At 45.0% G+C, this 27,923-nt stretch overlaps 2 protein-coding genes across 3 annotated transcripts in view; both read left to right on the forward strand.

Annotated features, from left to right (window-relative positions):
- The first annotated feature begins 400 nt into the window (after nucleotides 1-400).
- THYN1 (thymocyte nuclear protein 1) lies at nucleotides 401-12,938 on the forward strand. Of its 2 annotated transcripts, none has more exons than XM_032964389.2 (7): nucleotides 401-614; nucleotides 1,764-2,014; nucleotides 3,159-3,227; nucleotides 6,643-6,735; nucleotides 7,705-7,800; nucleotides 9,058-9,208; nucleotides 11,395-12,938. In XM_032964389.2, exons 1-7 carry the CDS (start codon nucleotides 581-583, stop codon nucleotides 11,439-11,441), a joined length of 741 nt encoding a protein of 246 aa, XP_032820280.2. In that variant the 5' UTR covers nucleotides 401-580; the 3' UTR covers nucleotides 11,442-12,938. The 2 variants fall into 2 exon arrangements, with proteins under 2 accessions (XP_032820280.2, XP_032820281.2); XM_032964390.2 differs by having other exon boundaries at nucleotides 1,767-2,014.
- An 8,108-nt stretch (nucleotides 12,939-21,046) lies between these two features.
- The window catches only part of ACAD8 (acyl-CoA dehydrogenase family member 8), a 597,193-nt gene continuing 590,316 nt past the window's right edge, over nucleotides 21,047-27,923 (forward strand). The window contains exon 1 of the mRNA XM_032964393.2: nucleotides 21,047-21,204. Coding sequence (XP_032820284.1) covers nucleotides 21,129-21,204 — 76 coding nt within the window. The 5' untranslated portion in view covers nucleotides 21,047-21,128. The remainder of the gene's footprint in view (nucleotides 21,205-27,923) is intronic.

Here is a 27,923-nt window from a genome sequence, read left to right on the forward strand (position 1 = left end):
AACATCGTAGATACACTCATTTACAGCCCTTTGGGTATTCCACTGCAGGATGAAGGCCTGCCACAACCGTGCTGTTGATCATGGTGCTTATTTGACCATGCTTCACCAACACTGGTCACTGCTAGTTTGTTCATTAGCTGCATTTTCATGAAAACATAATAGGATGGGATTATTTTTTTTAACGCAAGACTCGACGTAACAAAAACATTTTCTGAAGTAATATTGTTACTTTTCGTAAGACACTGTCATAATAAACTGCAAAAACTTAGCCAGTGACAATCTTCGCTGCACTGTGTGGGGTTCGTTAGCTCAGGCAATGCCGTACATACTTAACCGTATGTCATGTGAAGTGGAGATTAAATAAAAGAAACGCGTTTATTAATCTAAATCAACGGCATCGCGGCCGCCGTAGCGGGTGTGGCCATTGCGAATAATGGCGGGAAAGCGCGCGAATGCAACGCCACAGCATAAACAGAATAGCGACGTTAATAATTAGTAAAATAATTATACATTAACAGAAAGGTTATATAACAGGCGTAGTCGGTAACGCGGCGGCTTGTGGTCGTCTGCAGTAACCGGCATGGCTCCCCGCAGGAAGCGCGCTTCGCCTGCAGGTGCGCCGGGTTCGGTGACGTAGGTTTCACTTCACTCTCGGGGGGGGGGGGTGGTCCAGATGTCCTGTGACCCCACACACATTTAGTTATCTAAAAAAGGGGGAAAACCCTATTATTCTATCTAAGTTGCCTAAAAATATCGAAAACTATATTTTAGTGAGGCTTGTTTAAAACATGAACATGCAAATGAAAACGTGTTCGGGGGTCGATTAATTGGGGGGGGGGGTGTCACAAGACATCTGGACCACCCTGTACACAGCGTTCGTGTATGTCGCGCTCGCTTTCTTAAATGTGTACGTGAGCATATCCTTGGCTCTTTCGGTAAAGTCACGTAGAAAGGTTCAAAGAAAATAAAAAAAACAAAAATTTATCATGTTCTTTTTTTACACTTCAAGCTCCCGTGACGAATGTTATTTTATTTGAAACCTATCCACGCGACTTTACCGAAAGACCCAAGTATACGAGAATTCCTGCAGTCACGAAAGCTTTAAAGTCGACACGTGTATGTGTGTGAGCACGCCGCCCTGGTGTAATGGTGTTTAGCACTCTGGGTTTGCAAGACAAATGGTCTATTCGATCTCCCGGCACGGCATTTGAAACAACGGTGCGAGTCTTGATCCAGCACCCCCATCCATCACCGCCCGACACCGCTGTTCACCCGACGTTACCGAACGATACATCGGCAGGCCACGTGTGGTGAGGTAAAGTGTGGGTAATGCCACCTCTTCCAAGACGTCCGACCAGCGTGGAAGAGTAGGCCAAATACCCTCAAGAGCTCCCTCGAGAGGCCCTTGCACCAACAGTGTTTAGTTGTCCTATTAGCATGGTTGGCTTCGTACGGTACGAAAGAAATTCAACATCCATATGTAATCTTTATTTCGGTTGGGTGAATCCGATGAGCTATGAAGCTCTTGTTCACCGATGTCCAGTATTGGTGGGTCGTACATATACAGGGCATTGCAGGGCTGCGCCTGTACCCTTTACTGTGCGTTGCACGGTGGACGTGAGCTTCCGTCAATAATGGCATCGTCGATTAACTGCGTTCGGTCCTTTCTTTATCTGCGGGGTAGGAAGAAGCTCTTAGAGCAAGGCGGCAGTCTGCAGAGGAGTTGCGTTAGTGCAGCACTTGTGCATCTGGCTACTGTGCAGCAGAGGCTGAACCGAAGAGGAAGTCTGCCCGTGTGTCTGAGGAGGAGCGGAGGAGAAGCCCTGACCATGGAGGGCAGCGGACTGACCGCTCGCACAAGGCTGATGCGGTTGCTGCTGCTGCGACCAAGAAGTCTGCTGCTGCTGCTGCCAAGAAGTCATCAGGGTCAACCAAGGGACCCCGGGAGCCATACACATTCTGGCTGATGAAGTCCGAGCCAGAGAGCCGCTTCGAGAATGGAGTCGACATGAAGGTAAATGTTGCTGGCGGTCATCGGCACTGTCGGCCAGAGCCTTGGTGAAACGGGTCCTTTGGAATACATTGTTGCGTAGTGAGGCCAGAAAGTGAGTTTTCTTGCTGCGCGACAAGAACACATTTGCACCTTGGAGTCGCACAATAGAGATGAGATTTATACATTTCGCTTCTACGCGTAACAACAATATCAAGTTCATTATCTCCATCGCCATTATAATCATCATCATGACCACTATCATACGTCACCAGAATCATCGCTACCACCATCACCATTATCACCACCACCACAAGCACCGTTCATACTCGCTTGACAACCATCATCTCAATAAAGCTAAACATGGGAAGTGTTATCCCTACAGAAGAACACACAATTTTTCGATTTAAAGCTTTCGTGACTGCAAGGATTCATCTTCTTTGGTTCTTTCGGTAAAGTCACGTAGAATGAGAATAAAATAATAATTGATAAAATAAAATAACACAATAATATTCTCACGACGTTTCGGCCACAACACAAGTGGCCTTCAAAAGCTTTAAATCGAAATTTAACCGCCTCTACGGAGAGGGATTCCACACCACCTTAACGTGGCTTTCTCACTCCAGCGCTGTCCTCCAGACAGTCTCGTCCCCTTCACCTGATGAAGGCTGCTTGTGTTGTGGCCGAAACGTCGTGAGAATATTATTGTGTTATTTTATTTTATCAATTATTATTTTATTCTCATTCTACGTGACTTTACCGAAAGAACCAAAGAAGAAGAACACGCAAGTATATGCTAAGAGTGGCATAGTTTAAGTATCTTTTGCAAGTGAAATGGCAGTGTTCTGTGAGCCAGTAAAAACAGCAGCAAATACAATTTATGTGGATGTAATGGCTTTGTTTGGTATAACATGGTGTGAAATGAAACGCAGCAGGAGCGACTGATTGTTTTGAAATGTCCTTTAAGCTGAAGGCCTCATTACTACTTTTTCGTGTCCAAATGAATTAAAATGTACATCGCCGCCACAGCATATGGGCTTGCTGTTTCAAAAAGCAGTGAAAGTTCATTTTGACACTGCCTGCCTGCGTGCCTGTCCATGTGTGTGTTTTGAAAATGAGAAATAATTCTAAACTTGGAACGTTCTATTTTTTCTCTGTTCCTTTGTAGTTTGGCATTGAAGATCTGGCAGCCCTGCCAAACCGGATGTCATGTTGGGATGGAGTGCGAAACTACCAGGTACATCATTGGCTCCCACCAATGTCTTATGCCGACACGGTGCCTGCCTTAGTTGTTACTGGTGGCTCAGTTGACAATGTGCATTTGAAAACAAACCTGTAATGTCTTTCACATGCAAATGCGCAAAATTGTGGAATGTGAGCTTCCTGCAATTTGGAGAAAATAAACGAATTTCCACTTTTGAATTATCTTACAAATGCATTTTTGTTGAACAATGTTTGCTTTTTTACAAGAGCACATACTTGGTAAGGGGGATGACTGTGTATGTTTGAGGTTAGTATGTTGTGCTACGAACCTGGCGACCTGGGTTCGATTCCAGCTCTACGGTTAACACCAGTGATGATTATCTGAACCAGTCCTGGGCCTCCCCTGGGTCGACTCAGCCTCAAATGAGTATCTAGTGCATTATGCAAACATTGCCACTTGGGAGACATGCTGCTGGGTGTGGTGCTGGCCACCCACCCCCTCATGTGTCGTGCCGGCCTTCATAGGTGCACGCGAACAGTTAATGCCCCAACAGCTTGTTAAAGGCTATATGGGGATCTTTGTATTTTGTACGCGGAGAGTAGTGGTGTAATGCCTGCACAATGATCTTGGCAACGTGAATTATTCCAGGCTATACATATATATCTTGAGAAAGAGGTATATGAGTATGGCTTGGGCCTAAGTCAACCCAGCATAATATGAGTACTTTGTTCAATGGGCATATACAACTACAGTGAGGGAAAAAAGTATTTGATCCCCTGCTGATTTTGTACGTTTGCCCACTGACAAAGAAATGATCAATCTATAATTTTAATGGTAGGTTTATTTGAACAGTGAGAGACAGAATAACAACAAAAAAATCCAGAAAAACGCATGTCAAAAATGTTATAAATTGATTTGCATATTAATGAGGGAAATAAGTATTTGACCCCCTCTCAATCAGAAAGATTTCTGGCTCTCAGGTATCTTTTATACAGGTAACGAGCTGAGATTAGGAGCACACTCTTAAAGGGAGTGCAACTAATCTCAGCTTGTTACCTGTATAAAAGACACCTGTCCACAGAAGCAATCAATCAGTCAGATTCTAAACTCTCCACCATGGCCAAGGCCAAAGAGCCCTCCAAGGATGTCAGGGACAAGATTGTAGACCTACACAAGGCTGGAATGGGCTACAAGACCATTACCAAGCAGCATGGTGAGAAGGTGACAACAGTTGGTGCGGTTATTCGCAAATGGAAGAAACACAAAAGAACTGTCAATCTCCCTCGGCCTGGGGCTCCATGCAAGATCTCACCTCATGGAGTTGCAATGATCTTGAGAACGGTGAGGAATCAGCCCATAACTACACGGGAGGATCTTGTCAATGATCTCAAGGCAGCTGGGACCATAGTCACCAAGAAAACAATTGGTAACACACTACGCCGTGAAGGACTGAAATCCTGCAGCGCCCGCAAGGTCCCCCTGCTCAAGAAAGCACATATACACGCGCGTTTGAAGTTTGCCAATGACCATCTGATTGATTCAGAGGACAACTGGGTGAAAGTGTTGTGGTCAGATGAGACCAAAATGGAGCTCTTTGGCATCAACTCAACTTGCCGTGTTTGGAGGAGGAGGAATGCTGCCTATGACCCCAAGAACACGATCCCCACCGTCAAACATGGAGGTGGAAACATTATGCTTTGGGGGTGTTTTTCTGCTCAGGGGACAGGACAACTTCACCGCATCAAAGGGATGATGGCCGGGGCCATGTACCGTCAAATCTTGGGTGAGAACCTCCTTCCCTCAGCCAGGGCATTGAAAATGGGTCGTGGATGGGTATTCCAGCATGACAATGACCCAAAACATATGGCCAAGGCAACAAAGGAGTGGCTCAAGAAGAAGCACACTAAGGTCCTGGAGTGGCCTAGCCAGTCTCCAGACCTTAATCCCATAGAAAATCTGTGGAGGGAGCTGAAGGTTCGAGTTGCCAAACGTCAGCCTCGAAACCTTCATGACTTGGAGAAGATCTGCAAAGAGGAGTGGGACAAAATCCCTCCTGAGATGTGTGCAAACCTGGTGGCCAACTACAAGAAACGTCTGACCTCTGTGATTGCCAACAAGGGTTTTGCCACCAAGTACTAAGTCATGTTTTGCAGAGGGGTCAAATACTTATTTCCCTCATTAAAATGCAAATCAATTTATAACATTTTTTACATGCGTTTTTCTGGATTGTTGTTGTTGTTATTCTGTCTCTCACTGTTCAAATAAACCTACCATTAAAATTATAGACTGATCATTTCTTTGTCAGTGGGCAAACGTACAAAATCAGCAGGGGATCAAATACTTTTTTCCCTCACTGTAGCAAGATGCGGTACCAGCGACACAATTGTCCATAGTTGCTTGCTATACAATGTTCCCTCATTAGTTTATTTAGGGTACAAGGAGCATTGCTCTTTTGTGTGCATCCGTGCTAGTAGATGTTATTCAAATTATATTTGTGTATATAATCAGATATGCAAAACTCTATTTACGTAAGAGGACATCATAATTTTAATCTACTGTTAAAGTGAATGATATGTATTAATTATTCTAATTGACTAATTTGTTTGGTAACATTAACTGATGCAATATCAGGACAAATATCTGATATAAACAGAGGCAAGACAACAACACCTACAATTTCCTTTCCATGGTGAGAAGGTAATCCATTGGCCTGGATTGCTCAGCTTGTATTTAGTTTGACCAAATCAAAGGACATGGGCTAAAAGACAATACCTTTGACTTCTCCTGCACTCTGAGTCTTCTTTCAAGGTGGCCTGTGTTTAAACAAACACAGCAAAGGGATCCATCACTGGGCTCTCAATTTGTGGAGCTTCAAAAAGCACCTGCCACCAGACCAGCTAACTCTTTCTATTCTCCTCCCATTACACTGTAATCCCTCCCAGAATTGCGAATGGACTTGGGTTGCTGCAGGTGCTGCTATTGAGCGGCCATCACAGAGGGGATTTACGTTCAGTAAAAATCAAGTCACACCCTGGCGTTGAGCAGCTCTGGGATCTATTATCTTCTGGAAGATAAAGCCAGGGTGAAAATGTTACCAAATGTCCTGGTGCTATAATTGCAACGTTGGAGTGCATTGCTTGCTGTGGGCAGTTCCAATAAGTGACGTTCCAACCGGGGAACTCACACTTTGCATTGTGAATGTATGTGCAAAATTGGTGCATTTGTGCGGGCTTAGATAGGGCACAAGGGGAAGGTACCCAGGAGAGGGAATGTACACAAGGCCGTGATCAAAGGTGAGATGGATGCTGGTGATTGTTATAATAATTTCCTCCAGGTTGGGCATAAGTGCAGGACCTGAGAATTGATGGAGCATCATCTGAATTATGGGGATTTTACGGGGCCGAGTTGTGCAGTAGTCATTCCACAATTCATACTGTGTTTCTTTTAGGCACGTAATTTTATGCGGGCAATGAAGACTGGGCAAATGGCTTTTTTTTACCATAGCAACTGCAAAGTACCAGGCATTGCTGGATTGGTCAAGGTATGCTAATTTAAATTTTACACAAACAGCACCTAAAGATGTTTTTCTCTGATATCTTCTCCTTACTGTTTTTCCATTCAACTTGTCCACGAGGAGGTTATTCCTCTGCTAGTCCAATAATGATACTTGTAATGTCTACCGTTTCGAAATCTCATTTCTTTAGAACAGTTTTTTGTGTTTAGTTTCTTCTTCCCCCTCACCTCCGATTAGCATGGTTGGCTACGCACGGTGCGAAAGAAGTTCAACATACATACCTTTTTACCTTCACCCCATTTTTTATCCAGGCGAAAGGCAGACTTAATGTGGTTTTCAGCCTACAACTTCCCACTGCTCGACAAAGCACTCCCCTAGTTTTCTTCCATTCCTTCCTAGAAAACTAATAATAATATCTGATATTATTATTCTAATAATATACAAGTTTTTGTAAGACGCCTTCCACTAATGTCTAAGGTCGACAGACAATATACAGATGACTTAAACATTCCATCGCGCTCCTATTTCTTTATGAACACATGGAAGATTTACCGCGGTCACATTAAATCGAGACTAAACAATTCTCCAGATCTTTAGTCTGAATTTGATCTCGTTCAGTACATGAAGGTGATCAAACTCCTTGGCAGAAAGCCTACAGGTGTTGTCCACTACAATTATTGTCACTTGTTTCCACTTGCCTCTATCCTATGCCAACTTGCTGAAGCGGTGCACATCTCTCTGGCACCAATCTCTTATGTCATCCAGACATTCTCGACAAGGTCTTCTTCCAGTTCCCTCCATTATTCCCATAATTTCAGTTTTTTTTGTTTTCCTGTTCTCCATCCCACAATTTCTACCAAAACAAGCTGTTTCATTCTCATTACCACTTGCGTCAAGTCTTCTGTTATGTTCAGCCTTTTTCATACGTCTACATGTGGTCACTCTTTGTATCCAACTAAGATGCATAGGTACATGTGTTGTATTTTTTTGCGACAGATAGTTAAGGAAGCCTACACAGACCATACCCAGTTTGATCCCAAGGATGCACATTACGACCACAGCAGCAAGAAGAGCAGCCCCAAGTGGGACATGGTAAGGGTTAAGTCACCACATATCCAGACTTGAGCATCACAGTGGTCTGCTGTACACAGTATAATTTAACCGACGATTTGGAATGAACCCTCAATTTATTTGTGAAATTGTTGCACAAAAGGTCATGGTTTTAATGTTGCTACACTGCTTTGTTGCAGTGATGCGTTTCAAAGTTAATTGTGGGAGAAATGCTTGTTTTATTATCTCCACTTTGTTTTGCATGTACATGCATACATTAATTCAGTCATTTGGTGTTCATCTGAAAACAGGATCCTCATTAAAAATGAGTCCAGACACTCAGTAAATAGATTAAATGTTGTAAATGTTCACCTATTATGCACAATCCAACCCTTCCTCTTGAGTAAATGGATTGAACGCTTATGCCACCATATCTGCATTCGTGAATAAAATTCCATTTATTTCATGTACATTTAACGAGGTGTTATCAGTATAACAGTATACAAAAGTACCACTCCACGATTGATAAAGGAGGGAGTCACTGACTGCTGGTGAGACACTCTATGTGGAAGCCAGTCTAGAGTTTTCTTGTGTAGAACCAATGCTGGTGAAATAATGTACTCTCAGAAGGCCGTGTGGCTGATGGTATGTGTAATCACTTTTAATTAGAATATTTTAGTACGTTTGTAATTGGCGCCATTATAACGCAAGGTCTTCACGAAGGCGCTATGTTTCACAGACAGTTTGCAGTAGTTTCACAGTAGGTGGTGATTGTTGATATGTATAATTCCAATTAGTAATTTGCAGGTACTTTTTAAATTTGGCCAACTTGGACTATTTTATGTGGAGGGACAGGTATAGTGAAGGAGGAAGCATTTTGTGAATTTTCTTTTAAGGTTGGAAGTCACAGGTTGGACATCTTGGGTGCCATGGTGGCGAGATGTTAACTACTTCGCCTGGTATGCGAGGTAGTTAACATCTCTCCACTGTGGTGGGCTCGGTCTTGACCCTCACGCCTGTATATTTGGAGTTTGCATGTTTTCCTCATGGTTGTGTGAATTTTTCTCCGAATCATCCGGTTTTAAACCTCCACGTTTAGAAACATGCATTTAGAGTATTTGGCTGCTATACATTTCCACGTGATAAGCCACTTCGTTGCGCTATCATTTGTGGCCAGGTCACTTTTGAATTAGAGCTACATAGCTCAGTCAGCCTTACTGAGAAAATAAAAAGAAGTTTAGTTTATAGTTTAGCTTGAGCTGAGAGTTCGGAACGAGGGTGCGCGTGGGCTGCCCGCAGGTGGACGTGCAATTTGAGAGGAGGACCAAGCGCTTCCTGCCGCTGGCCGAGCTGAAAGAGTGGCACCTGAAGCACGCGTCGGAGGGCGGTCCGCTCTGCTCCATCGCCCTGTTCACAAGCGCTCGCCTCTCGGTGCAGCCGCTCACAAAGGGTGAGCCGTCCTCTAACCCCGACCTTAATGCTTAAACTGCCAGATACGTTTTTTCGTACGGCTTTTGAAATGCAACTGACAAAACATATAACTGTATTTTGAGTTTGATTATCCATTGAATGGCATCAGGTGGAGCTTCATGTACAGCATTCCTATCTCATGTGTAAGTGTATAATGGGCAGTGGTTGGATACACGATGGACAGATTGCACTTCCTCACATTCGCAATAGGACAACCTTCATACTCTTTGTTTTTTTTCGGTGAAGTCACGTAGATAGAAGACATAATAAATTAACATAATACTATACTAATACTATACGACGTTTCGATTGCAACACAAGCAATCTTCATCAGGCACAGAAGAGCTAAATATAAGAGAGAGAGGAAACACATAACCGCAGATATATATACAGACACCCAAATAGAGGGAATTAACAGATACACAAGGGGTGACTTTACCGAAAAAACCAAAGAGTATCTCCTGCAGTCACGAAAACACCAAAATCTAGACAACCTTCATATTAAACTATTTGAGAAGGACAGCCGTCCTTGCCATGTATTCTTTGAACACAATTAAGCAAGGCCCATTGCCTTCTATGCAGTCTGAAGCCAGCTCTATTCTGCGTCGCATATTGAAATTGTTTTTGTTCGGGACGTCACAGACCATCGACACTTGCACACACCTCCAGAGTGATTCTCATCATCTACATAGGTGGCGGATTTAATTGTTTCCGCCTCTGTAGTTTACATTTGTCGAATAAATTATCTAGTTAATTTTGCACCTAAAAGTACAGTGACATACAGCATTTTTAATCAAACTGTCCGTTCTTTGGAAAGTGGTGGATCAGTGGCGGGTGCTGGATGCTGAAGAACTTCATTATAGTGCTATTACGAGGAAATGCATGTGGGGGCGCTCTTTCATTGCTCGTGACACTGCTGTTATTGTTGCAAACATTAGATGCTGTCACGTACAGCGCTTGCGTAGCTCTTACATAGTACGCTCTTACAAAGTGGTACTCATCAAGCCTCGATGGATGTCCTGTGTGGTCGCATATTCATTATCATGAAGATCACATCAGTTATGCAAGTATGCTGGTGTAGACTCGGATTTGCACCTGGTTTGGGTAAGGGTTCATGTTGATGTTTATATATATATTTTTATTATGGCATGCCACAGACAGATGGTCAGAGGGAATGCATTTACGCTTTAAACCATGGTTGGAAAGTATACACATATTTACGCATAGTAATTGATGTTTAGGCTGAGACCATCAACTCACTCATCTCTCTACAATTGATTTGGTATTGTTTATTGATGACGACCTGGGATTCTATCTGAGGACTCTTAGCATTGCCAGGTCCGTGCTCTGACATGCCCATTGTTTTCTTAAGCAACCTGAACTTCTTTGTGTGAGGGATATTTAAGAACTCATTCCTTAAGGATGGAATGTTTGAGTGCGTGTGTACGTTTCATAACCCAGTCTAAAAATCTGTTCACAGAATGTGATGATTTATTCATTCACCTATGATCTAGCATGCTTGAAATGAATTACAGCTTCTGTTGGCTGAAGCGATTTCCTTTTCAGTATGACTAGCAGCCAAGCTTGCCTTGCTAATTAACAGAAAGTAGGAATCAACATACAACGTGTAACTACATGGAACATTTTTTTTTTATGCTGACAATAGCTGCAGGCACATCGCATGCAAGGTTTTTTTTAAAGATAGCCTTGTAGGTCTGGCACTTACAACGATCCAATGTCAATGCCCCACCCTCGACAGACACGACTGTCATCAGCTTGAGAGTGTTAAGAATAATGTGTGCACTGGACAGCGGATGGTATGGTCGGCACACTTGCCACTAAGGCAGTTTTGACAGGTTTGGCAATTTAAATCATTTCTGTTCTCTGGTACATGTGAAGGGTATTTTAAGTAGACACTTTTTATCCTTTAAAATATTGAAAATGATGGTGAGGTCTAGTCTTTTTTAACAATGCTCTCACGTTAAATGGGTAAATCTGTAACGTTGTGTGTACACATATGTGAATACTGAGTATATGCCCCAACTTGTACAAACAACATAATAAAGGCAAAAATGGCATGGGCAGTTAACTTGTATTTGGAGCTATTTAATTCTCTTTTATAGTCCAATCGCTAAAGTTAGATAGCTATGAACGTTTGTTTTGCAGAAGAGTTTGATTTTGTGCTGAGCTTGGAGGATGAAGAACCCATTTGAAAAAAGGACAACGATCGATCATCACCCTGGAAAACGGGACACGTCTAAAAGTGGCAATGCATCTCTTGATTTTCAAAAGTACATTGTTATCGTGTCCACTTTGTAGTCAATGCAATGTCAGTTGTTTCTTTAATGTAAACATACATTAGATTCATGCAGACAAGAGGAGGGGTTGGAAATTGGGGAAAGTTTGCTTTATGACATGTGTACATACTTTGCTGTTATTGCAGCTTGGTAAGGCATCCTAAAAATCACAAGACATATTTAGACAGACAATAAATGCCAAAAGACTCTCTCGTGTCCATGCACCCACATTTAGAAAGCAAGTACCCTCAGGATTTGGCAGTATAGCGATGTGCAGTGCACTGAGACCGCTCAATGCAAATAAATAAACTGGAAACCTCTCCGATTTGTCTTCAAGTTGTGTTGCTTGGCATGATGTCTTACGTGTAAAAAAGCCTCCACCACATGGAGCGCGTTGGACAATGTCTGTCATGGTAAAACCCTGAACACACTTTGGGATAGCTATATGGCACAACCACAAAAACCTGCGCAACAGAAAACCAGTTTTGCTTGCAATACTATATTCTATCCAGAAGCCACATTTTTTTTATAATACCCAAAAGTAAAATTGAGATTAAATGTGAAAAGGTCATTCGGCATTATGGAGGGACGCTTCGGAGGTGCATCCCTATAGCCAATTAGACCCCAAACTAAACCTGACCCCATCATCCCTTGGGGTTAATCCAGCCTGCAGTCGCCTTCGCCCACCGTTTCACTTTGGGATATGACCTCACTTGAGAAATTATTCTCCATTTTCCTTTGAAGTGCCATACCTCTGTTTCCTGACTGCAAACGTTTTCGGATACAGCACTGAGCTCCGCGAGCAACGTCCAGTGTTGTGTAAGCAAGGAATATGGAAGGTGACTGGCAGTAGTTTCAATAAAAAGTGGCATCAATGTGCAGATTGAGACGCAATATATGGTCAGACAATATGCCTTTTTCACACATACAAAGTTTAACTATATATTGTTCACATCCAGGAAGCCACACGCACCTTCTGGGAGTGCATCACTTCAGCAGCAGTGGTTCAACACATGCAAACTCTGGATATAGTTGTATGGTTCATCTTGTGACACTTCACTGATAATTTAATCTGCCAAAGGATGTAAGCATATTTATTTAACTCATAACTCCAATAGTGTTACCAGGATATATGCAGTTGGCAAATATTTATCAAAAATATGACAATGTATTCAATCGCACATACGTTCATGTAAACGTGTGCATATGGCAGTGTTTTAGTTTGACATATTGTCCTTTCACACTGACATCCAGAATCTAGCAAGCTGTTTTGTACATTGTGGTGTTATATCTTGAAACCTATTTTATAAGTGGGAGACAATATCAAATAAAACAGTAATATTTTAATCTGCTGCTGTCTTGTTAATTATATTGTTCATTGGGATGTAGAATAAACTTGAAGCACTACTAACACCTCCACTTAACTCGTCTTATTGATTCCAGATTATCACTGGATGTTGGGTTTCCACATGATTTGTGACCTCCCTGTCGAAGCTAATTTTGGCCTATCCAGTTTCTGGTGACTTCAAGTGAGAAATTGGAAGGTAATTGGAGTGAAGTTATCAGTGTTTCTTCCACAAGATGTGTGCATGAAATCCAAGTATGTTTACAAAATAACCAGTCCGTTGACAGCCCAATGCTGGTACATTATATATTTTCTTCCGATAACAATCAATTGATCCGCCTGCATGTGTTAACTATAATTGGAAAACCAGAAACTCTACTGAAGGGAGCTACTAATTGTGTGGATCACATTTTAAAGCAATATTTCTCGGTTCCCTGGTAAAATAATAGCATCTTGCATCAAGATGCCTGGAGCCATCCATGAGCAACGTGTGATCCAGAAAGTAATCCTTGCTACAGAAACCACAAGAACAAACATCTAAAGCATTTGATGTGTTCCAAACCATGCCGAAGGTCACATAGCTCAATGTAACATGAGTTTTGTTACTTGGTTTTATTCTCCTGACTATCATTCGGAAGGCACATTGTTCTTTCTGGCTCGTGTTGCCTGTAAGATTCCCAGTGGAACGTGTACGAGGCCTCTCCTCGCTTATGAATCTTGGTGAAGTTGAAACAAGATCAGGGTTGCTTTGTTGAAACAAATGGCTCGAATGATAAAATGTTTTTATTTTGTCATCGAGTGATTTTTGTAAACTTGCATAATTTCTAAATATTTATGGCAGCAAATTACTGCATTCAAACATGGTCATTTGTAATTTACACATGTAAGTCAGAAATTTTTTTATTAGCTTTTTATCACGTGTGGAAAATTTTGAATGATTTCAATAGGCGTTCGTGTAATTTCGTGACGAGTAAATATTAATATACTCATTTGAAAGCTGTGGACTTAACTGTAATGTCGGCATATGTATGTGTTAACACATTTGGATTGTTTTGAATGTACGATTCAATTAGAAAATATTTCAATGTTCATCTCAAATGTATATATTTGATTAACAAGTGTTGAAAATGCGTAATTATATCAAGCGGCATTGATTGTGGAGCGAGCCACTCTGTTGTTACCTTGTGTGCCAGCATTTCAGGCTGATTGGGCTGTGGCCTGGATGCTGGCTTCAAGATTTATTTTCAATGTTTAGACATTCACTCAATATAATTTCTCATCAGTACATTACATTATAGCTGTGTAAATGGTTATACCACCGTCAATCGGAAGGCCATCTGTGGTGGAGTAAAGCGTTGAGCCCAACACGTCCAGCTAGTGTGGAAGAGTAGTCCAAATACCCTCCAGAGGGGGTCTATAACTTATGCTTGTGGAGGCCATTCTGATAGCAGGATAAGCAAGCAAGCAATTACAGGGCTGTATCTTTACTATTGACATTAATTTGCATGTATGAGCTTTCTATGGAGCGACTGGCCTCCAACATAGGAATGTTGAATTTATGGGGTGCCATCGTGGCAATAAGTTAATTCCCTTGCTTGCTATGCTGGAGGTTTTGGGTTCAATCCTGACCCTAAAGCCTGTATATTTGGAGCTTGCATGTTCTCCCTGTGGTCGCGTGAATATTTCTTGGGGTCCTACAGTTTTTCCCTTCACATTTAGAAACATGTGTTTAGTGGCTGTAAACAATTCCACATGCTAAGCCACCTCGTTGAGCTAGCATTTGTGGCCATGTTGCTTCTGAAAAAGAGTTATATGGTAAAATAAAAACTTGGTTTAGAGCCACATAGGTGAGTGCTGGCTTAGTGCTCATTTGAACATGATACATTTGGGTTTGACTTTTGTTACAAAAGCATTTAAATGACAAGCATTTTCGTAATTTGGTACGATCTGTGTTTATAGTGAAGCATCATGAATTCTGGATCTTGCTACAATGTTCAAATCATAAATCACAAGGCCCTCGAAGTGATTTCATAGGGGTTTGGCAGATGTATTTCAAGGAACTATCTTACCTAGCAACGAGGCTGCATTGTAAACTATACATGTGTAGTGACATACAATTGGTCACTTAGCAGCTGGCAGGGAAGGGAATCTGCAGCTTGCAGCAGCCCTGACTGACAGCAGGCCACGTGATAGACCAGAGAGGGATGTAGGGGAAAGGTTACGCAAGGGACACATCGAGAGCCCGTGGGTCGGTTCCAGAAAGGGGGCGTGACCGGGGGCGGAGCCAGGCCACGCCCCCCAGTATAAGAGGGGCCCCGGGAGGGGACCTCGGGGCTGTCGTTTGGAGTGGGATCCCCGTCGTCGTTGCTGCTGAAGATCGTTGCCATCATCGCTGTCGTTTCGCCGCCTTCGTCACTGTCGTCGTCACTTGATATATTGCGCTGCTAGACGGTAGTTGGCTGTCTCGGTTCAGCGCTGTCAGTGTCAGACGGCTAGAGTTGTGTGTAGGCTAGCAACCAGTGTAGAGTTGCGTATAAGCGAGTGACAGAGGAGTGTGTAGCAGTGTAGGGTGTGTATTGTACAAAGTGTGCTCGGTGTTTAATTAAAGAACTGCCTCCAAGAACTTACGTCTCCAAGTCAGTCACGACACATGTATGAGAGTGCTTTCTACGCCTGCCAAGAATGAAGCTTTTAGAGCGGAAATGCTCAAATTAAATCACGTGATAGAAAATACTGCACCTTGTGGTGTGTATTATGTATTTCCTGGTACCTAGATTGGAAAGTATAAAGGTTTCCACTCGTTTGAATGTGTTCCAATCTTGGGTGTGAGTCCAAGAGTCTAACCCATGGCCTCCGTGCTGGAGATTAATTTATCTTTCAAGGTCATCAGCGTTAATCTCCTGAGCCACCAGCCATCTAAAACAGGGCTGTCTTCTTCATCAACCTGTAAGCAGCTTTAATGAAAACCTCGTTACATCCAGCCGCATTATAATTTTTGTGCAGCCGAAGTGTCACGAAAACAAGTAGAGCTGGGCGACACAAGCCAACCAGACACAAACTGTACTTGGATATGATGCACATCTTGATGCAACAAAGCAAAATTGGGATGATTAATTTATTAAGTCGATTAAGTAACTACTTTTTTGGTAGTTGATTATTTGGGCCAACATCCTGCTTTATGAAGGCGGGAAACCCCCTGCAATTCCCACCACGACGGGTCTGATCATGCCGATGGCATCACCAAGCCACGGCCATAACCTCCCATCCAGAGGCATTTGTGGGAACTGAGGTGAGACTTTTCCACCGATTTTAGTGTCTTGAGATTAGTCGTCCTTAAAACCTTAATCATCCTCCCCCTTCCTAACTTCGCCTCTCCATTTCTCTATCGTCACCCTTCCTTGCCATCCCTTCTCCCCAACACTCAAACCCCATCCCTTTTCCCCATCAGCCAATACGAATGTACAATTTATCATTTTTGTAAAGCGCTTTCATAAAAGCTCTATAAAATCCTAGATGAGATAAATTATAATTGGTAGATTAATTGATTTCTTAAATAATCAGCCCAACCTTGTAGAATGTTTGCTTAATTGGTCAAAGGCACTGTGTTCCACGGTGTTTGGTGACATTTTCTAAACTGAAAATTTCAATCGTGTGAAGCAAGTTATGTGATACCTTCTAAAGGGCTCTATCGAACCATTGTATGCGTCTTTGGGGAGAATGGTGTGGGTAAGGAGGAATTTGTAAAAGTTGAGAATTACATTTATTGGCCACGTTTGACACTAATTGGTCTGGATTTTACTCAGAGAATATCTATAGCCTGAACCTGCGCTCGCCAAGATTTAATAAAACTTTTTTTGGTTATTGATATTCACTTCTGTAATACGTCTTCAGGGCCAATCATGTAAGTCCAGGAATGCAATTGGCACACATTATCCTTCAATAAGGAACTTTAAATGCCTGCCAGAAAGTTATCCGGAGAAATAGAAAAATGTCTCTGTGGCCAACTGGCTTAAACGAGTTGTGAGAATCTCACTCACATCTCGGAGTCCCGCATCACTGTACTGCGCTCTCACAACAGCCCAGTGGAAGCTCGTCATTGGGTCCAGTGAAAAAAGGAAGGAATAGGATCTCAACAGCACCCGCCTGCTTACTGTGAAGATTGTGACCTGCATACGACCAACCCCCCTCCTTCCCTCGCTCCCCGGTCCCCCTCCCATCAATTTAATGACCCACCCGGCCACCACTGGATCAGCCTTCCAAGTCTTAATTCCTCATCAACCCCCCTTCCGTTTGTTACTTTCACTTTCAATTGTGATGCGATTTTATTCTCATCTTTGACGGCAATATGTTCGGAGCGAAATGCCAACTTCGACGTCTGCTAGCCACGAGAGGGGCTCGGGATGGTATCGTGCCACTCCGTGGAAGAAGCGCAGAATAAAGACGCCTTTTTTCGGCATCTACTTCTGCTGATCACATTCTGGATTCTAATGAATGACGTCCATTTCGCCCAGTAGACGGTATTAGTTGTGTTTAAGGTGACAAGAAAACGCGTTACAGGTGGGACCACAGCGAGAAGGCGCTACCGTCTCACACCCACTCTGTGAAGCTATGCAGGGTGCCAAGAGATGAATACCAACGTTCACTCCTCTCCCCGTCTCTGTTTTCTCGACGTGAGAGTACATCATTGTTTTACTGTATGCGTACTGGACTGCTACAAATAGTTATTATGCAGAAGAGATGAATAAGCAATCGTCCAGGAATGCATAGGCAATGAATGAGCGCTTATTCTATCTCCACAGCCAAAGCCTTAATAATTGGACCATTTAACGAATTGTTATATGCTCAGTAGATATCCCATTGACATTTAATCACATTTGATTTCTATGATATGTCAAAGTGTGGTCCTGTTGCGTGCGGCCATGTGTTGAGCATATCTTCCCTGGACCTCCAATTATCATGGTTGGCTACGTACGGTGCGAAAGAAGTTTAACGTACATACGGTACATCAAGGCCGTAGCTATGGAGTCAACATTGGGGGGACCAAATCTTCCAGGGGGTGTGGGGGTCCCCCCCCCAGAAAAAAATCCAAATTCGAAAACGAATTTCCTGCCAATTCCTGCCTGAAATATTTAAAAAAATCACTAACACATAGGATGGACTTTTAATTTTATTTTTTACAATAATGTCTAATCGTGTATTTTATTACATTGCTGTTTTTTTCTTTTTTACCTATTCTTATTTCATTGTATGTAATGGCAGAGATTAGGGATTAATAAAGTACAAGCATAACCATAATCATATAAACATAAATCTATTTATAGCTATATATTGTGGGGGACATTTTGAGCATATTCGAATATTGGGGGGGGGGGATGTGTGTCCCCCCAATATACTATAATTACGGCCTTGCGGTACATTATCGCGCAACCGCCACAAAGTGCTGAGGGCATCTTCAGGCGTTCAAGATAACCCAGAGGACAAAACTTGTATTTTGAATGGATATGAAAATGTACGTGCTAAATTGCTATGAAACGTACCCTAGAAATTTAAGCTGGCAAAGTGAAACTGTAAAACAATGCACGTTGATGTAAAATACACTCTTGAAAACGAGCCTAAAAAGATGTAGTTTTGTTCTCCGGTGATTAATGCAAAGCTCGTTGATGAGAACCCCAGGGAGACCCAAGGTTTAAATTTAGCAGCGTTAATGGCGACAGCTGGTAAGCAATAGAGCCTTTTTTATGGCTATAATGCCTTTATCATTATTTGTTGCAAACATGCTATTTGTAAACGATAGAAGTACATTTTCTCCATATATGTTCATAGCATTCTATTGCACACACTGTAATTGTGTTTTTAAACAAAGTGAATTCAAGGATTTAATAAAATGTATAATCACTGTGGCCTTCGAGGCTGTGGTAAACCTACTTGTTTACTGCTGAACTTCTGGCTTTAGTCTTGACATTCATTACCTTTCCATGAGACTAAAAGTCAAAGTTACAATAGTCTAGGTGCAGTAGTAGAAATAATAGTGCTGTTTATATTTTGCACATTTTCTTCATGGAATTTCAAGGTAGCTCTTCCATTTTTGTAAATGGTGACTATGTTAATTTTCAGATTCTATAAAAGCCAGGCACAATTGTATTTGAAATGCATTCAATAATCCAACTGGTGTTGTTCATGCGCTATATAATGTATCATTATTACTATTATATGACACTTAAGTCACAAAATATGAAGTAATACAACTGTTACTTCATTTAAATATCACGACATACGGCACTAGATTTGAATGGCATCACATCCATCCATTGAAATAAACAACTTACATCTTACACTCTTGCAGATACATTGACAGCTGACACTCTATGTATGTGTAGTGTAGCAGCGCCGACTGGCGGCCAGGGGTAGCAACTACGGGTGTAGCCACCCAAAAGGGAATGTCTGGGCCAAGGGCCGTGGAAGGGATCCAGCTCGTGTGACTCCCCGAACCAGCTCGATGGTTCCAGAAGGGGGCGTTGCCAGGGCGTGGCCGGGCCCCGCTGGCAGATAAAAGGGGGCGAGAGAGGGAGCTCGGGGTTGTCCGTGGGAGTCGCCGCTGCTAGGTAGTCAGCAAGCTATGCAGTCAGTCAGTGCCGTAAATGCCCCTGTGTTACCCCCAAGCTGTTGAGGTTAAGTGTGGCCACGTGGGGTTTAAATGCCCCTGTGTTACCCCCAAGCTGTTGAGGTTAAGTTAGGCCACGTGGGGTTTAAATGCCCCTGTGTTACCCCTCAGCTGTTGAGGTTAAGTTTGGCCACGTAGGGGTGTAAATGCCCCTGTGTTACCCCTCAGATGTTGAGGTTAAGTTTGGCCAGGTGGGGGTGTAAATGCCCCTGTGTTTTCTCTCAGCTGTTGAGGTTAAGTTTGGCCACGTGGGGGTTTAAATGCCCCTGTGTTACCCCCCAGCTGTTGAGGTTAAGTTTGGCCAGGTGGGGGTGTAAATGCCCCTGTGTTTTCCCTCAGCTGTTGAGGTTAAGTTTGGCCACGTGGGGTTTAAATGCCCCTGTGTTACCCCCCAGCTGTTGAGGTTAAGTTTGGCCAGGTGGGGGTGTAAATGCCCCTGTGTTTTCCCTCAGCTGTTGAGGTTAAGTTTGGCCACGTGGGGGTTTAAATGCCCCTGTGTTTTCCCTCAGCTGTTGAGGTTAAGTTTGGCCAGGTGGGGGTGTAAATGCCCCTGTGTTTTCCCTCAGTTGTTGAGGTTAAGTTTGGCCACGTGGGGGTTTAAATGCCCCTGTGTTACCCCTCAGCTGTTGAGGTTAAGTTTGGCCACGTGGGGTTTAAATGCCCCTGTGTTACCCCCCAGCTGTTGAGGTTAAGTGTGGCCACGTGGGGTTTAAATGCCCCTGTGTTACCCCCCCCCCCCCGCCCAGCTGTTGAGGTTAAGTTTGGCCACGTGGGGTTTAAATGCCCCTGTGTTACCCCCCAGCTGTTGAGGTTAAGTTTGGCCAAGTGGGGGTTTAAATGCCCCTGTGTTACCCCTCAGCTGTTGAGGTTAAGTTTGGCCACGTGGGGGTTTAAATGCCCCTGTGTCAGTCCCCAGCTGTTGAGGTTAAGTTTGGCCACGTGGGGGTTTAAATGCCCCTGTGTTACCCCCCAGCTGTTGAGGTTAAGTTTGGCCACGTGAGGGTTTAAATGCCCCTGTGTTACCCCCTAGCTGTTGAGGTTAAGTTTGGCCACGTGGGGTTTAAATGCCCCTGTGTCAGTCCCCAGCTGTTGAGGTTAAGTTTGGCCACGTGGGGGTTTAAATGCCCCTGTGTTACCCCCCAGCTGTTGAGGTTAAGTTTGGCCACGTGAGGGTTTAAATGCCCCTGTGTTACCCCCTAGCTGTTGAGGTTAAGTTTGGCCACGTGGGGTTTAAATGCCCCTGTTACCCCTCAGCTGTTGAGGTTAAGTTTGGCCACGTGGGGGTTTAAATGCCCCTGTGCTACCCCTCAGCTGTTGAGGTTAAGTTTGGCCACGTGGGGTTTAAATGCCCCTGTGCTACCCCTCAGCTGTTGAGGTTAAGTTTGGCCACGTGGGGTTTAAATGCCCCTGTGTTACCCCCCAGCTGTTGAGGTTAAGTTTGGCCACGTGGGGGTTTAAATGCCCTTGTGTTACCCCCCAGCTGTTGAGGTTAAGTTTGGCCACGTGGGGGTTTGAATGCCTCTGTGTCAGTCCCAGCTGGGCTGGAGCCAGGTGGTGTCGCTCTGGAGTCTGCGTGGAGGAGGAGCAGTTCGAAGCCATGGCGTCCGTGATGAGGCTGCTGCTACGCCGCCCGCCCGCCCTCAGGTCGATCTCCACGGCCGCCTGCATTGACCGTAAGCCCCTGACCTTGACCTTGACCTGAACTTATTGCTCCCCCTAGCCCCCCCGCATAACCAATACTAACAGCAGCCTTTTAAATGGAGCGGTGGTCACGTGCGTGAAGCACATCCGCGCTGTGTGTTACACTGTGTGTTACACTGTGTGCCTTCATAGGTGCTCGCTAACAACAACTTTCCCCAGCAGCCTGTGAGGCTAAACGGGGCAGCTTTGTCTGTGTATGAGATTGTGTAAACGCCGCGCGCGCGTGAAAATTAGTCTGCATGTTGCACAGTGTGTGTGATACAGTACACGTGTGTGATACAGTACACGTGTGTGATACAGTACAAGTGTGATACAGTACAAGTGTGATACAGTACAAGTGTGTGTGAGATACAGTACGCGTGATACAGTACACGTGATACAGTACGTGTGATACAGTACACGTGTGTGATACAGTACACGTGTGTGATACAGTACACGTGTGTGATACAGTACACGTGTGTGATACAGTACACGTGTGTGATACAGTACACGTGTGTGATACAGTACATGTGATACAGTACACGTGTGTGATACAGTACACGTGTGATACAGTACACGTGTGTATGTGATACAGTACACGTGTGTGTGTGTTACACTGTGTGAGTGTTACACTGTGTGAGTGTTACACTGTGTGTGTGTGAGTGTTACACTGTGTGTGTGAGTGTTACACTGTGTGTGTAAGTGTTACACTGTGTGTGTAAGTGTTACACTGTGTGTGTGTGAGTTACACTGTGTGTGTGTGTGAGTTACACTGTGTGTGTGTGAGTGTTACACTGTGTGTGTGAGTGTTACACTGTGTGTGTGAGTGTTACACTGTGTGTGAGTGTGTTACACTGTGTGTGAGTGTGTTACACTGTGTGTGTGAGTGTGTTACACTGTGTGTGTGTGAGTGTTACACTGTGTGTGTGAGTGTTACACTTTGTGTGTGTGAGTGTTACACTTTGTGTGTGTGAGTGTTACACTGTGTGTGTGTGTGTTACACTGTGTGTGTGTTACACTGTGTGTGTGTGAGTGTTACACTGTGTGTGTGTGAGTGTTACACTGTGTGTGTGTGAGTGTTACACTGTGTGTGTGTGAGTGTTACACTGTGTGTGTGTGAGTGTTACACTGTGTGTGTGTGTGAGTGTTACACTGTGTATGTGTGAGTGTTACACTGTGTGTGTGTGAGTGTTACACTGTGTGTGTGTGAGTGTTACACTGTGTGTGTGAGTGTTACACTGTGTGTGTGAGTGTTACACTGTGTTACACTGTGTGTGTGTGAGTGTTACACTGTGTGTGTGTGAGTGTTACGCTGTGTGTGTGAGTGTTACACTGTGTGTGTGTCAGTGTTACGCTGTGTGTGTGAGTGTTACACTGTGTGTGTGTCAGTGTTACACTGTGTGTGTGTGAGTGTTACACTGTGTGTGTGTGAGTGTGACACTGTGTGTGTGTGAGTGTTACACTGTGTGTGAGTGTTACACTGTGTGTGTGAGTGTTACACTGTGTGTGTGTGAGTGTTACACTGTGTGTGTGAGTGTTACACTGTGTGTGTGAGTGTTACACTGTGTGTGTGAGTGTTACACTGTGTTACACTGTGTGTGTGTGAGTGTTACACTGTGTGTGTGTGAGTGTTACGCTGTGTGTGTGAGTGTTACACTGTGTGTGTTTCAGTGTTACGCTGTGTGTGTGAGTGTTACACTGTGTGTGTGTCAGTGTTACACTGTGTGTGTGTGTGAGTGTTACACTGTGTGTGAGTGTTACACTGTGTGTGTGTGAGTGTTACACTGTGTGTGTGTGAGTGTTACACTGTGTGTGTGAGTGTTACACTGTGTGTGAGTGAGTGTTACACTGTGTGTGAGTGAGTGTTACACTGTGTGTGAGTGTTACACTGTGTGTGTGTAAGTGTTACACTGTGTGTGTGAGTGTTACACTGTGTGTGTGAGTGTTACACTGTGTGTGTGAGTGTTACACTGTGTGTGTGAGTGTTACACTGTGTGTGTGTGAGTGTTACACTGTGTGTGTGTGAGTGTTACACTGTGTGTGTGTGAGTGTTACACTGTGTGTGTGTGAGTGTTACACTGTGTGTGTGAGTGTTACACTGTGTGTGTGTGAGTGTTACACTGTGTGTGTGTGAGTGTTACACTGTGTGTGTGTGAGTGTTACACTGTGTGTGTGTGAGTGTTACACTGTGTGTGTGTGTGAGTGTTACACTGTGTGTGTGTGTGAGTGTTACACTGTGTGTGTGTGTGAGTGTTACACTGTGTGTGTGTGAGTGTTACACTGTGTGTGTGTGAGTGTTACACTGCGTGTGTGTGTGAGTGTTACACTGTGTGTGAGTGTTACACTGTGTGTGAGTGTTACACTGTGCGTGAGTATTGGCATAGTAGGTGGCACGGTAGGAGGCGGACACAGTTGGTCCATCTGCCACTCATCTCGACAGTCAACCCATGGCACCTTGCACAGCAGCGAGCTGACGACACTTCGCGTGGCCTCAACGTGCACCTAGCCTGGCACAGGCGCCGTCACTGTTGCTGCAAGTGTGACGAGACGTTGTAGTAAAGTTGTGTCCCTGTCACACTCCACGTGTCCCCCGTGTGCTCCGTGCGGGGCCAACATCGATGACGGATACCTGGACCGGTCTCGAGTCTCTCCTAGGTCGACTCGGCCCTGAAATCAGTACCTGGTTAGATGTGCCGGGCGTTATGCTGGACACCCACCCGCGCACAACAGGTGTTATAGGCTTGGGGGGAGCGGGCTTCGTTGTGTGCAGCATTGTTGCAAACTCCGTTGTACCGCACTGCGCTCCCACGTCTATGACCCCCCCTCTTCCTTCCTTCACCAACCCCAAAACGTCACCGGAGCGGTGGCGTTGTGGGTCAGGTAACCCTCTCGACGTGCCCCTCGGGCCTGCCGGGCCAACACCATGGAGAGTATCGAGCGACCGACACGAGAGCTTGGAGATTGTGGTTCACTCCTGGGCGTCGTGTGGAGCCTTCAGCGGGTTGATACCGTCGGGTGTTGTCAGTCGGCCGCCTGGTGCGACGACTTTGAACAGCCGCGTGAGCTGCTTTGTGTCACTCCCTCCTCCTCGTGGTGGTGGTTCCACGCTTTCTGTCTGTGGTGAAACAAAACACTTGTAAAAGTGTGCGTATGACACTGCCCCGTGCGTTACGAGACCTCGTCTTGAGGGCGCTGCTGCTGCTGCTGTGCGATTCGCAATTCGCGTGCTGCATTGGTGCTGAATTGTGTACACGTGGGGTGATGGTGGTGATGGTGCGGGAGGGAGGGGGGGTGATGGTGATGGTGCGGAAGAGGGGGTGATGGTGGTGATGATGGTGATGCGACGTTACACTCGAAAGGCAAAACCGGTCGCGCCTGCAACAGTGCGGTGCGGTCAAGACGTGGGCACAGGGCGGCACCATTCCCCCGCTGTGAACCGTCACACGGGTTGCACTGGTAAGGAGCGGTGGGTCACCGGTTAGGCGAGGACGCGGCCACGTGGAGTGAAGATGAGGAGGCGCGGGGCGGGGCGTGAAAGCTGCCGGTTTGCGAGCCTCCGATTGGCTGGAAGGCGGTGGGCGGAATTGCTTGGGCGAACGCGATTGGTCAAGATCGGGGAGGTGTGTCACCCACGTGCGTTGCATAACATTAAAACGACGACGGACACGCGGTAGACAATTAATGCTTTGTGGTGTCACATCACTCGTTTCACTATGGTGAACCCTTTATCAGTGCCCTACCTTATTACAGACCAATTCAGACCTTATGGGTCACCCCGTGCCCATTATAAATCTCAACGTTCATCCTACAAAGTCCCATCACAAGGGAGAAACACAAATGTACATACATTTATTTTTTGTTGCCCTTTCAAACGGCTGTACGCCATACGGACCTGAAAACTCAATTTACCTGTAAAAAAATATACGGGTAAATCGTATGGGTTGACAGGTATGTACACATAACAACTCTATGTAAAAAAAACTGTTCCAGAACACAGGGCCCAAAAGGGATAAAACTTCAAACGGTTCGCTGCAACAAACATCACTCTTACAATTTTAATAAATAGACAAGTGTGAACACGTTTATTGAACGGAGCCCAGGATGGTATTGTTGACATTGTGAAACGAGACGACGGGAGGGAATTCCAGTGGGGTGAAGGGCCAGCATTTTTATTGAAAACGTGTGCTCACTTAAAAATGCTGATTTTTATTTTCTTAATTAACCACAACATTTCAATGTGGATACTGTACTGTGTGTACAGTATGCATGTTGCCAACCGAGCGAATTTGGCAGAACTTGCATATGTTTGTAGAGTAATGCTAAAATTAGCATGCTGAAATAGTATTCAACAATACAATGACCAATTTATAGATACCCCACGGATTTTCTGCCGACCCTCCAAGAGTACTAATAGTTTGAATGTTCTTCTTGGTTCTTTCGGTAAAGTCACGTAGAATGGAAATAAAATAATAAAAATAAAACAATCAAATACAATTCTCACGACGTTTCGGCCACAACACAATTAGCCTTCGTCAGGTGAAGGAACAGAACTGGAGCAGAGTGCCATGACAAAGGAGTTTACATATCAACATAATAATTTAGCATTGAAGTAGCTAAGTTAATGCGTTGGATTAGTAGGGTGTTAAAGTCAGAAATTAGCATGTAACTGGGAGATTAGAGACTGCTCCTCCCACCCAGCTTAAAAGACGCTGCCAAGCTCAGCAGTGTTCATTGAAGCGCTGTCGTCCCGACAGTTCTGTTCCTTCACCTGAAGAAGGCTACTTGTGTTGTGGTCGAAACGTCGTGAGAATTTTATTTTATTATGTTTTATTATTATTTTATTATTTCCCTTCTACGTGATTTTACCGAAAGAACCAATAAGATGAGTCCCTGCAGTGACGAAAGCTTTACATCGAAGTTTGAATGTTGTCCATTGTCTTGGTGTGTTGCCCGAGCACTCAGCCTGACATGATAATGGTGTGCGTGCACGTGTGTGCTTGCTCACATGGAGATTTTTTAGTAACCTTCAGGATACTGTACTTGGTTACAAAAAGGAAAGATGCAGAGCTGCAATTACTTGCTCATGCCACTGCTGGCAGATGGGCATCTACGAGAGAGAGCTCGAGATAGTCACTTTAGAGGGTATTTAAGCACTCATTAATTGGCCAATAACACCTTAATATATAGACGACCGCAGATCGTGGGCAATTGTTTTGGCACCGGCTTCCTGCGTGGCTGCCTTGCTGCTTGTTTGGAGTCGTGCTCTGGCTTCGAAAGTTAGTAAACTCTGTGCCGCATTGCAAGTTTAAAATTATTGAGGCCTGCTCTTTCAATGCTGCCCAAACGTGACCTGGAGATGGAATGAATATTTGTGGAATATACAATTATACAGCTGGGTGGACAGAGGCGGGATGGAGGTTTCAAGAAAAATGGCCCATTTGTATGAACTGCCGTTCCGGCAGATCAAAACGGCGGCCTCTGGCTTGCAAGTGCCGTACACAATAACCATTAAGCGATTAATTACCGTTGAAGTCTAGGAGTGCCGCCGAGCTGCGGTTCTCTGCTCTCCTCCTCGCCTCACCTCGCCCTGCTGTGCCTCAACCCGTGATGCCCACCGTCTGCCCTGCCCGCTTGAAGCCGCTTTGAAGCAGCCGCCACCAGGTCACTGTCATCGGTCACCAGTTTACGTACGCGGTTAGCGTGGACATCGCGTTCTCTTGCCTCGGTTATGATTTTGTTTAGAACGAGGGCCACATGAACGAGAGCCACGTGAACGAGGGCCACGTGAACGAGAGCCACGTGAACGAGGCCCACGTGAACGAGGCCCACGTGAACGAGGCCCACGTGAACGAGGGCCACGTGAACGAGGGCCACGTGAACGAGGCCCGCGTGAACGAGGCCCGCGTGAACGAGGCCCGCGTGAACGAGGGCCGCGTGAACGAGGGCCGCGTGAACGAGGGCCGCGTGAACGAGGGCCGCGTGAACGAGGGCCGCGTGAACGAGGGCCGCGTGAACGAGGGCCGCGTGAACGAGGGCCGCGTGAACGAGGGCCGCGTGAACGAGGGCCGCGTGAACGAGGGCCACGTGAACGAGGGCCACGTGAACGTGGGCCACGTGAACGAGGCCCACGTGAACGAGGGCCACGTGAACGAGGGCCACGTGAACGAGGGCCACGTGAACGAGGGCCACGTGAACGAGGGCCACGTGAACGAGGGCCACGTGAACGAGGGCCACGTGAACGAGGGCCACGTGAACGAGGGCCACGTGAACGAGGGCCACGTGAACGAGGGCCACGTGAACGAGGGCCACGTGAACGAGGCCCACGTGAACGAGGCCCACGTGAAAGAGGCCCACGTGCCTTCACAGTGTCCACTGCACCTGGCCATCAATTGTAGTAATGTTTTGCTTCATTCAAAATGTGAATCGCACTTGCCCTTGCTTCTATTTCTCACTTTATATCGACATGCCCCCCTCCCTGCTGGAGTATGGGTAAATCGCCCATCACACTCGGTTACAGTATTCATGAATGTCGGTACGAGTAAGTACATATTACAATAATGTGTTTGGAAAGGAATCGATCGAATCGGAGCTCGAGATTTTCGCAGCCCGCACTCATCAGCCAAGTGTGGTCTCTCCTGTGTTGTGCCATGTGTTGAGCAGTTCTTCTCTCAAGCTTTTGCCACGTGCTACTGCCAAAAGTATTTTCAGGGGT

Source organism: Petromyzon marinus, chromosome 32 (genome assembly GCF_048934315.1).
Source record: "Petromyzon marinus isolate PM22_M1 ecotype Great Lakes invasive population chromosome 32, UKy_Petmar_22M1.pri1.0, whole genome shotgun sequence".
Taxonomy (NCBI): Eukaryota; Metazoa; Chordata; class Hyperoartia; order Petromyzontiformes; family Petromyzontidae; genus Petromyzon; species Petromyzon marinus.

Excerpts from the sequence above, each read along its gene's own strand:
- THYN1 (XM_032964389.2), top strand. The coding sequence starts at position 581 with ATGGCTCCCCGCAGGAAGCGCGCTTCGCCTGCAG. Across the intron at positions 615-1,763 it reads GAAGCGCGCTTCGCCTGCAG|CAGAGGCTGAACCGAAGAGG; the intron begins GTGCGCCGGGTT and ends GCTACTGTGCAG. Across the intron at positions 9,209-11,394 it reads GGTGCAGCCGCTCACAAAGG|AAGAGTTTGATTTTGTGCTG; the intron begins GTGAGCCGTCCT and ends TTTGTTTTGCAG.